This window comes from Mya arenaria, chromosome 10 (assembly GCF_026914265.1).
Source record: "Mya arenaria isolate MELC-2E11 chromosome 10, ASM2691426v1".
NCBI classification, from domain to species: Eukaryota; Metazoa; Mollusca; class Bivalvia; order Myida; family Myidae; genus Mya; species Mya arenaria.
In genome coordinates, this window is record NC_069131.1 from 73339968 (window position 1) to 73352467 (window position 12500).

The window sequence follows — 12500 nt, forward strand, 5'->3', positions numbered from 1 at the left end:
AAGCACAATATAGCCTTCCCATGTTGCATTTATGACGTAATTTATCACGTGGTAAACATACACTGATCTTTTTTTTTCATTGTAGTATTTACAACAGCTATACGTTTAGAATTAGTTGGCATCGAGGTCTTCTACCAAAGTTGAATAAACATTGAGTTATGTTGTAAACGACACACTGAGTATAATTTGTACCTCTATAACCACAAGTTTATTTAGAGGGAGTGGGACGCAACCGGTGCGCGCACCCTCAAAAAATCGTCCAAGTTATTTTATTATGTCATTTTCGTAGGGTGAAATAATAAAATACGCTCATAATGCACCTTTCCCGACTAAAAATTGTAAACAAATTTTGATGGGAGTTACGCCGTGCAAACAGTGTTTGGCATATTTTCGAGGAAGGGGCGCATGCCAAAAGGTTGCGCCCCTAAGTTACACCCCCTCTAACGTCATTCCTGGACCCGCCCCTGAAAAATGATATTCAATTAGACCTTAATCAACGATTAACAGTTAAATATTATTACGCTGTAGGTACGAACAGGGCGCAGCTAAACACAACTACATCAATTTGGAAAGGCCTTATATTCTATCGATCAGCCTAGAGTATAACAATTATCTGGGAAACAGCCTTTAAATGTTTCCGCATCATTGAAAAATTACTCATTACTACACACAGTACAATGGGTTGTTTTATATCGATAACACAGAGGAGTGTAGTTTAAAGTGACTCGCTCATGGTTTGTAAAATGAACTTTTAATTACGATATAAAATGTGGCAAATCATAATTCGTCTTTGAAGACTACAATTTGCATAAGCGTTTATAACGCGATTGAAACCCACAAATAAATTACGGCTGTGGTTTATAGGTCCTTGTCAAAACTTAACTAAAATCATCGCGAAAATAATTCGACGTCTACGTTACGTTGACGGAAATCAATGACCCCTTGGTCACGCTACACCTTCCGGCCATTGTCATCTGCGCTACGCTTGCAGTGATCGGGATCATCGGAAACTTGATCGTGTTAAGCGTCTACATACCCCACCCAAGCTCATTTTCACGTGTGTTTATTCTGTGGCTTGCTGTTGTAGACTTTATAGCGTGCAGCGTCGGAACGCCTCTTCTGGTGTTTAGCATGATCCATCCGTACCAGTTTCCGTCCGACAACGTATACAAAACGTTACGTTTTTTTCCACGTTTTTCTAGTTGCGATGTCAGTGTTACTATTGCCATGGAAAGGCACCGGGCTATCTGCAATTTTGAGGTGGTTGAAATACCAAGGCGAATGCGTGTCATGTGTATTGTGTCTTGTATTATGGGAGTTGTAGTGGCCGTCCCGGCTATAATTATTTACGGAATATGGACTGTGGAAACCGGAGTTCACACTACCAAAGGGACTGAATGCTTCGTTGAAGACCACTTTATACAAACTGATTCAATAGTCTTGCTGATCCCATTTGCTACATGATTGTGTTGTACATTCGGATTGGACGTCAGTTACAGTGGCATCTGAAATTCACGGGACGTTACTCCATAAGGTCCAAGTTAATCCAGTCAACCAAATCAAGCCAGTCGGTGTCAACATACCGACAGTTCGCCGAAATCAACGGCCGGAATTATGCTTAAGCTGACCTCTACGTCAGATAGGACAGGAAGTACATTCAGTCTCCATACGCCCGTGGGGAAGGAGGCGTCCACCGCCATGAGCCGCGTAAATAGAGCCCCCCCCCCATGACCAGCATATTTTGTTGATTAACGGCCGATTTCGTGCTCTCCGTCATTCCTCACCTTGCTATTATCATCTACTCCACATTTCGGACTGATTTTGCACAGGATATGACGTCATCACAGGTTGTGACGTACAACATATTTTTAAAATCGTTTGCTGTTCCGCTCGTGTATTTCACGTGTGTTACGTGACTTTCGACGATATTTTAGGAATTTACTCAGCGATATTTCTGTAGCTGCAGGAGATAATGACCGTAGTTAATATAATGAGACACATGGAAATGGAGACAGGGATAATTGTAAAAATGTCAATGTCACACACCTTTAAGTCAATATAAGAAGTAAGAAGGTCTCGTCCTCGCTGTATCTTTATTTGAGATTTGGAGATTTTGATGAAGTAAATAAGCGTGGCATTTATTCATACCAATTAATAAATGAAATGTAAGAAACACATCATTTGTGGTTTGAAATTACTTTCTTTGCCACCAAATTCCGATTTAATTTAACTGCTAAAAACGTGTTTATAAGTGAAAGGTGAATGAATACATGGAAATATCTTTGCCCGGAATTTGCAAATTTCTACTGCATAGGTTTTAAAATACATTGGCACAAGATCTTACGACACTGAGAAGTTGTTTGATGTGGTTAACGGAAGTGGGGAGTTCAATAGTCAATGTCATCCATTAACGTTACAACCTTACTCTAATGTGGATTCGTATTTATAAAAGCAGTGTCCGGGATTTACTAATGTTCAAGACTCAAGAATCGAATTGAATTCAGTGGGCTCAAATGCATCTAACAAAGTAAATGTACACTTTATGTCTGTCTCAGGAAGTACATGAATGTTTGACAATCTCGTATAAAAAGTGCAATATTATTGTACGTGTTTTGCGTAGGCTTATATCAAACTACTATGGAATTGATGATTAATTAGGACTATTGTTTTGATACTGAACTCATTTTAAAAGCTGTCAAAAAACAATCGTATGTACCAGACGTCTCGGGATGTGTATTCTGGGTTCATATGCATTAACGCCTTGAGTCTGAGTGTGCATTATGAGCCCATATGCACTAACGTCTTGAGTCTGAGTGTGCATTCTAGACCCATATGCACTAACGTCTTGAGTCTGAGTGTGCACTTTGGGTCCATATGCACTAACGTCTTGAGTCTGAGTGGGCATTCTGGGTCCATATGCACTAACGTCTTGTGTTTGAGTGTTCATTCTGGGTCCATATGCACTAACGTCTTAAGTCTGAGTGCGCACTCTGGGTCAATATGCACTAACGTCTTGAGTCTGAGTGTGCACTCTGGGTCCATATGCACTAACGTCTTGAGTTTGAGTGTTCATTCTGGGTCCATATGCACTAACGTTTTTAAGTCTGGGTGCGCACTCAAGGTCCATATGCACTAACGTCTTAAGTCTGAGTTCGCACTCAGGGTCCATATACACTAACGTCTTCAGTCTGAGTGGGTACTCTGGGTCCATATACACTAACGTCTTGAAACTGAGTATGCATTGTGGGTCAATATGCACTAACGTCTTGAGTCTGAGTGTGCATTCTGGACCCATATGCACAAACGTCTTGAGTCCGAGTGTGCATTCTGGACCCGTATACACTAACGTCTTGAGTCTGAGTGTGCATTCTGGACCCATATACACTAACGTCTTGAGTCCGAGTGTGCATTCTGGACCCATATACACTAACGTCTTGAGTCTGAGTGTGCATTCTGGACCCATATACACTAACGTCTTGAGTCTGAGTGTGCATTCTGGACCCATATACACTAACGTCTTGAAACTCAGTGTGCATTCTGGACCCATATACACTAACGTCTTGAGTCCGAGTGTTTATTCTGGACCCATATGCACTAACGTCTTGAGTCTGAGTGTGCATTCTGGACCCATATACACTAACGTCTTGAGTCTGAGTGTTTATGCTGGACCCATATACACTAACGTCTTGAGTCTGAGTGTGCATTCTGGACCCATATGCACTAACGTCTTGAGTCCGAGTGTGCATTCTGGGCCAATATGCATTAACGTTCTGAGTCTGAGTGTGCCTTCTGGACCCATATTCACTAAAGTCTTGAGTCCGAGTGTGTATTCTGGGTCCATATGCACTTACGTCTTGAGTCTGAGTTTGCATTCTGGGCCTATATGCACTAACATCTTGAGTCAGGGTGGGCACTCTTGGTCCATATGCAGTAACGTCTCGAGTCTGAGTGTGCATTCTGGGCCCATATGCACTATTTTCTTGAGTCTGAGTGTGCATTCTGGGCCCATATGCACTATTTTCTTGAGTGTGAGTGTGCATTCTGGGCCCATATGCACTAACGCCTTGAATCTGAATGTGTATTCTGGGTCCATATGCACTGACATCTTCAGTCTGAGTGTGTACTATGGTTTCTTATGCACAAACGTCTTGAGTCTGAGTGTGCATTCTGGGCTCATTTGGACTAACGTTTTGAGTCTGGATGCGCATTGTGAGCCCAAATGCACTAACGTCTTGAGTCTTAGTGTGCATTTTGGGTCAATATGCTCTATTGTTTTGAGTGTGAGTGTGCATTCTGGGTCAATATGCTCTATTGTTTTGAGTGTGAGTGAGCATTCTGGGCCCATATGCACTATTGTCTCGAGTCTGAGTGTGTATTCTGGACCCATTTGGACTAACGTTTTGAGTCCGAGTGTGCATTCTTGGCCAATATGCACTATTGGCTTGAGTGTGAGTGTGCATTCTGGGCTCTTATGCACAAACGTCTTGAGTCTGAGTGTGTATTCTGGACCAATATGCACTAACGTCTTGAGTCCGAGTGTGTATTCTGGACCAATATGCACTAACGTCTTGAGTCCGTGTGTGTATTCTGGACCAATATGCACTAACGTCTTGAGTCTTAGTGTGCATTCTGGGCTCATATGCACTATTGTCTCGAGTCTGAGTGTGTATTCTGGACCCATTTGGACTAACGTTTTGAGTCCGAGTGTGCATTAACGTCATTTGTCTGAGTGTGCATTCCGGGCTAAAAAGTGCTTACGTCTTGAAGCTTAGAGTATATTCCGTGCTCATATGCACTAACTTCTTGAGTCTGGGTGAGCATTCTCGGCCCATATGCACTAACGTCTTAAATGTGAGTGTGCATTCTAGGCCTATATGCACTAACGTCTTAAATGTGAGTGTGCATTCTGGGCCTATATGCACTAACGTATTGAATGTGAGTGTGCATTCTGGGCCTATATGCACTAACGTCTTGAATGTGAGTGTGCATTCTGGGCCTATATGCACTAACGTCTTGAATGTGAGTGTGCATTCTGGGCTTATATGCACTAACGTATTGGATGTGAGTGTGCATTCTGGGCCCATATGCACTTACGTCTTGAGTCTTAGAGGCTATTCTTATAGTTTAAGTACATTTGTAATCGCATATAATTTCTGTAATTTCATAGTGTTTTTCTGTAACTGCGACATAGCGCTTAAAGTATCACTTGTTTATATAGGACTTCAATTTAGTGCATGACAATTTGGGTAGTAAAAACAGATACCAAAAAGCAGAATATTTTAAATAAGTACGATCGGTTTTGACATCAACATATTCATCAAGCTATGCTTTTTAAAATCATGAATTTTTGCAAGCCTTATTTGAAACCATTTTTCTAGTTTTCAGTGTGTTTGCTTGTAGGATTTAACATGTTTTAGGAACTTTACTTGTCTGCATATTAGTTGTTGTTGTTTTTATATTTTCACACGTAGGTTGTACATTTATGCTGATCGGTCGTGATGGTAACATACATTTACTGTTTTAAATTGATTATACATAGTATTGTCTTTGCATTGATATTTTATTTGCTCAGTTTTGGAAACTTTTGTTTAATATGTGTTTAAATAAATTTACAAGCTTTTATTGAAGAGTTTATTCATAATGTTTGAATACACGCATGTGATCACTTACCTATAATTTCAGTGCATAGCAATCGTGACTCATTATATTTCCTATATGTTAACATAACGAGCCATTGCTATGATAAGCATTAAAAGTTATCTAGTGAAACGATAACAAAGCGTAATGAACGAAATGCCTCACAAACTACATTGTATGTCCCAACTCTATCAAGACATATTGGGAATGTATGTTGAAAATGACGGCCGGTTGGTCGGTCGGTTGATTGCATGGAATATCGGTTGGTAGACCAAGTCTCGTCCGCACAAAACCCGAGAACAGTTTTACCAAGGACCATAAAACTTTAATTTTTGTCGCCTTCGATCAGTTGATGACCCCTATAGGTCAGTAGGTCTAGGCCAGGGTCAAAGGTGTTATGAATATTTAGTGCGCACAATAACTTGCGAACAGTTATGTGTCGGACAATGAAACTACACCGGAAGTTTGCCTTTGACAGTTTGCTAACAGCTACTTTGAGGAATTTAATCAGTAGGATAAAGATCAAGGTCACAGAAAACATTATTTGGTTAACTTTGGCCATTCCTTTACTATAGAACAATTGAAATACTTCCATTGGGGCAACTTTTATCAATTTTGAAAGATCTACTCATTGTTACAGGCCTTATTTATTTTAAGTGACAAATGACAGTGAATCAAAGCATGGTTATCCCATCTCAGACCATTGGCTACCTTCCATATGTATAGATTTTAAAGCTGAATGGTTGTGATTTCAAAACAAAACTGAACATGCTGGATCTACTTGATCTACTTCTTATTGCTTACATTTTCACCGCATGGTTTATCCTCGTACACCAGATATTGTAATTTTACCGAAGAAACGGTGGTTACATTCAACCAATTAAATTTTCTTTGGAATACTTTTTTTCTTAAGTTGTTTACCGTTTAGTACACAAATGGAGCTTTCTCCCCATGTATGATGTTTGGGGTCGTGAAGCAATAGAAATTAGTATTATCTTGCATGCAAATTGATCCATTTACTATAGAATATATAAGAAATTTATTTAGTGGTGTCTGATTTTAGTGGTAGACTTCCCTGAACGGTAGTTGAGCCTTTTTATGGGCGGTTGGGGGCGCGGGGAGGGGGGGGGGGGCGGTCGGAGCTAGTAGGTCAAAGGTCAAGACCACATTAATAACAATTTCTGCATAACTCTATAACGTTTTCATATGCAATTACGAAACTTGACTGTAATATGACCTTTGTGTATGGAGTGCGTCAGTAGGTCAAAGACCAAGGTCATTTCACTCCTTGTTAGGAGAACCTTTTATGCACTGTAACTCTAGAATGATTAAGCGTACGGCCACGAAACAACTTTGGTAGATGACACCCCCATTTAGGAGAGGGTGTCGGTAAGCTGAAAATGCAAATGAAATAAGTGTATTGGTTGGAATTAGGTCGACAATTATCACGTGTTGTCACGTGTTTGCATGGATCAACGAAGGTAGCGTTGGGGTTTGGTGAAATGTATATGATTGTAGAACTGTATCCCACATTTGAGGCACTTAACGCTGCCATAACTCCTGAGGAAATTCGTCTTGCTGTAAAAGGTATTAAGCGTAATAAATCCTCATGTCCGATTGATAATTTACTAAATGAGTTTTTTATCGATACTATAGATATTTTAGTCGGTCATTTAACGGACTTGTTAACATCATTCTCGACGGAGGTTATTTCCCTTTGTCTTGGTCATACGGTTTCGTCGTACCGATACATAAGAAGGGTGACGTTAATGACCCAAACAATTATAGAGGCATTACCTTAGTTAGTAATCTAGGAAAAATATTTACACGTGTGCTCACTAAAGGAGTCGAAAATTGGTTCGATGAAAATAACTTGCTGTCGGATGCCCAGTTTGGTTTTCGAAAGGGATCTAGCACAGAAGATGCAATATTTGTTTTACATAATGTTATCGAAAATGCCATTTTTAATAAGATACGATTAATATTCGCATTTGTTGACCTAAAAAAGCCATTTGACTCTGTTTATAGGAATGCTCTGTGGTACCAACTCTTTAAAATGGGGTTGGATGGGAAACGACTTAAAATATTTAGAGCAATTTATTATGTGGTAAAATCGTGTGTCAAACATTGCAATTCCGTCTCCGATTTCTTTGATATTTCTATTGGTTTACGCCAAGGACAAAAAAATTCGCCGGTTTTGTTTGCATTATTCTTAGAAGATCTAGAACTGTTTCTAGAACAGAACGTTGACTGTGGTATTAGCCTATACGATTATTATGATATTACTTTTTGCAGACGATATGGTTAACTCAGTAGAAGACTTACAAAGAAGGTTAGACCATCTTTACGATTATTGCCAAACGTGGGGCTTAAAAGTTAATATAGCCAAAACTAAGGTTGTAGTATTCCGTAAAAAAGGACCGGTTAGGGCTAATGAAACTTGAGTATATAGTGGCGTTCCACTTGAAGTAGTTGACAACTTTAACTATCTAGGCACAATATTTAACTACACGGACACATTCGTTTTAAATAATCAATAAGTAGTCGGTAAGGCTCAAAGACTATGAACGTATTAAACAAAAATATTAACAAATATGACGTACCTCCGAAAATTGCACTTCAAGTGTTTGACTCATTTGTAGGTTCGATCCTTAACTATGCGAGTTCTGTCTGGGGGTTTTCAAAATCGAAAAATATAGAAAGGATCCACCTAAAATTTTGCAAATCGCTTCTAGGAGTTAAGCAAAGTACTTGTACAGCGGCTGTTTACGGAGAATTAGGGCGTTATCCAATATATATTAACATATACGTGCTAATTATTAGATATTGGTTCAAAGTACAACAGTCTAATAATATTTTATTAAATTTGTTATACCGTAAATCAGTTGATTTAAGCGAGAAAGGCCTTACTACTTGGGCATCTAACGTTAAATGTTTACTTGAGGAGAATGGGTTTTTAGATGTCTGGGTTAATCCGGGGAATTATAATGTCAGACAACGTTTAATCGATAGTTTTCTACAAAAGTGACGTGCTGATATTGCAAACAGTGCGAAACTTAATATTCTATACTTGCATCTGCACAGTACGTTTGGTATGGCTGAATATCTTAATTTACTATTTAACAAAACTAATAGAAAATACCTCACTCAATTACGTTTATCAGCTCACAGGTTACGTATTGAAACTGGCAGGTACGGACGAAACAGACTGCCAAGAAATGAAATATTATGTTTATTATGCCATACGCAGGAAATTGAGGATGAATTTCATTTTGTTATAAAATGTAATTGTTTCAATGACCTACGTAAAGTTTTTATTAAAAAGTATTTTTATGTAAAACCCAGCATGTTTAAATTTACTCAACTAGTTAGTAGTAATAACAAAACAACGATTGTAAATTTATGTAAATTTTTGGTACAGGCAAATAATAGAAGAAACCTATTTATCAATGATATTGTTTAAGTCGTAACCGTACAATCACTGTCGTGACCACTAATCATCTGCATTTCCATAATGTATCTAAATAACTAGATAAACAGCTTCTTATATCTATTATTATCAATATTGTTATACGTGAACATTCTCCATATTGCTTGAGTTATCTTGAATTGTTATTGTTATTGACTACCTTGTAACGATGATCACACGCATGAATATTGTGTTTACTTGTATATATTTGTTTGACGAGATGCTTTGTTGCATAAGTCGAAATAAACTTCTGTTCTGTTCTGTTCTGCTCTGTATCGCTACAATCGAACCGACAACCAGTTCCACGGCCAATCTTTTAGCTAGCCATTTCCTTTTTGTCCTATACGATATGCGTGTATTAATGAATTTCATTTTCTGTATTGTTTTCATTTCGGGAACGGTTTTTGAGTGGATGTAGTATTAACCATTACCCTACTGATTTCGAGGGTATAATTATTAATAATATTCATCATGATCGTATTCACCATTTATTCCCGCTGTTTTGTAATGATCATAATGAAAGGTACCATACACTAGAACCATAACGGCCATGTGATGGTAATGTCCCATAATGCGAGTATATATATGTTCCTTAAAGCTGCACTCTCACAGATTGACCGTTTTGACAACTCTTTATGTTTTTGGTATGGAATGAGCTATTTTTATCGTGAATGTCTGGAAACCAGTGAAACCAGTGATATGAAACTGCTGACCATAAAATGAAATTTCATATTCACGGTCGAAAATTGATTTCTATTGCTAAATGCGTTACTAACGCTTTAAGAAAAATGAGCTTATCGGCATAAAACATCAATTTTCGAATATGAATATGAAAAAATATGATCTGATTTTATGTCAGCAGTCACAAAATAAAGTCAAAAAGGCCAATCTGTGAGAGTGCAGCTTCACGATAATGAATTGTGTTTTCTTTATCTAAAATATTTTGATTTCTCCCAACACATCCAAACTATTTATCAGTCGTTGCGGCCCTGAACTATGGATATGTAAAACTTTCAATACAATAGTTAACGTACTGTTTATCTTATACAAATAATACAAATACAAATACATTTGTATAGCGCAAAAAGTATTGTTCAATATTCGATTGCGCTTCACACAGTTCATGCGCTATTTCACACAAGGCTATATACAGTCATTTACACATAAAATCTGGTAGGCTCCTAATTATAAAACAGTCCAAACAAATAAGTTTTCAGTTCCTTTCTAAAAGTAGGTTCACTTTTAATGTGTTTTATGTCTCTAGGAAGAGCATTCCACCATTTTGGCCCAACCACAACAAGTGATCTGTCAGCAATTCTGGTTCTGGCTCTTGGAACAATAAATTGAATGTCATCAGAAGATCTTAGTCTGTATTTTCCCTGAACACTGTTTAACAAAGACCTCCAATAAGAAGGAGCTGTTCCCTGCACAATACGGAACACAATGACAAGAATTTTAAACATAATTCTTGCCCTCACAGGTAGCCAGTGAAGGGATTTGAGGACTTCGGTAGTTGGATGACCGTATGGTGTGTTGGTCACAACTCTTGCTGCTTGGTTCTGAACTTTCTGAAGTCTGTTAATCTGATAGGCAGGTATTTCCGTAAATAATCCATTGCAAAAGTCAATATGAGAATGAATAAGGCCGTTCACCATTATCTCTGTTGATTTTTGTGAAAGGTGTTTACGAATTTCTTTCAGATTTCTAAGCTGAGCATGCGCAATCTGACATTTTTTTCTGATATGCATGTCAAAATTAAGCGTACTTTCCATATGTACACCCAAATCTCTGACATTATTAACACATTTTACTGATGATCCACCAACACTCACACTTGAAATTTTAAGTTTTGCTAGCTGATGTTTAGTGCCATACATGATAATTTCTGTTTTTGAGTTATTCATTTTCAACTTAAAATTTGTCATCCACACAATTATATCATTGAGACAATCATTTAGTATTTCAAAAACATTCGCCTCATTTTGAGCATTTCCAGCTTGAATTCTGAAAGCAATTTTATGATCATCAGCATACCCATAAAGTCCAGCTGGGTATTTTTGTACAACTTTGTTCAGAGCAGCAATATACATGGTAAAAATAACTGGGCCTGCAGAGGACCCCTGTGGTACACCGATCTGCAGCTCTTCTGTGTTGGAAGATGTGTTCTCAGCAATAACTTTCATTGTCCTTTCAGTTAAATAGGAATTTATCCAGTTCAAAGGAATACTTTTAATACCAAAGTCTTCCTGAAGAATTCGAAGTACAATTGGAATATCCACTGTATCAAAAGCTGCACTGAGGTCAATCATGACAACGATAGTAACTTTATTGTTGTCAAAAGCATCCAACAAATCACAATACATTTTCATCATTGCAGATTCGACACCATGACCCTTTCTGTAAGCACTTTGATATGACGGAAGAAGTCTGTTTACTTCGATGTGATGAGTAATTTGTTGTAAGGCAGATTTCCCAAGGATCTTTGATAAAAGCGACAAGTTTGACACAGGCCGATAATTTTTAAGTTCTAGAGGGAGACCCTTTTTCTTCAATAGAGGCTTTATCACAGCACGTTTCCACTCTGTTGGAAACACCCCAGATGATAATGATCTATTTACAATTTCTGTCACAACTGGTATAAAAATATTAAGATTGTCTTTCAACTTTGGTGTTGGAATAACATCTAGCTCACAAGTTGTTGGTTTTGATCCTTGGATAAGTTTCATGACATCATTTTCTGAGAGTGGTGTGAACTCAGTCAAAATTGTGCCACCCAGAGGCTCGTTTAATGATACAGACCCGATATGTGCCGATTCAATGGTTATATTATCTAAGTCATTTCTCAACCTGGCAATTTTGTCAACAAAGAATTGCAAAAATTCGTTGGCTAGAGATACATCATCAGTATGCGATGGAAGTGGATTGTCCTTTGTACGACCGAGCAGACAGGCAGTCACCCCATATAACTTTTTCACATCGCCCTCTGCCCCACTGATTTTAGACTGATAATATCTATTTTTTGATGTTGTCACTGCAGTAGTGTAGCTGTTTCAAACCTTTTTGTTAATATTTTCCATCAAATTTGATTTGTCGGACTGGTAAATACTTTCTATTGACCTTTTAAACTGCTTGAGGGATTTCAGGTATCCAGAATACCATGGTACATTTGGTCTGCAAATAACAGTTCTCTCTTTGAGTGGAGCATGCTTATCAATTACATCTGAGGTACTCTTGGTAAAGTTTGTAACAAGCTCATCAACATTTGAAAATCTTGTATACTTGTAGGCTTAATACTGAACGTTGTTCCTGACAACCTAGTACAAAACGGTTACGTTTGCTACAAATCACGTGTCTAATATTATACAACACGAGGACGCGATCTGTTTTTCATTAG

The 12500-nt window shown here is 38.1% G+C and overlaps 1 protein-coding gene across 1 annotated transcript in view; it reads right to left on the reverse strand.

The window, feature by feature from the left end:
* Positions 1–10496: 10496 nt before the first annotated feature.
* The window catches only part of LOC128205020 (mucin-22-like), a gene marked incomplete at its 5' end in the record, with an annotated part of 5459 nt that continues 3455 nt past the window's right edge, over positions 10497–12500 (reverse strand). The window contains 2 exons of the mRNA XM_052906414.1: positions 10497–10530; positions 11141–12108. Of these exons, the coding sequence (XP_052762374.1) occupies positions 10497–10530; positions 11141–12108 (1002 nt within the window). The remainder of the gene's footprint in view (positions 10531–11140; positions 12109–12500) is intronic.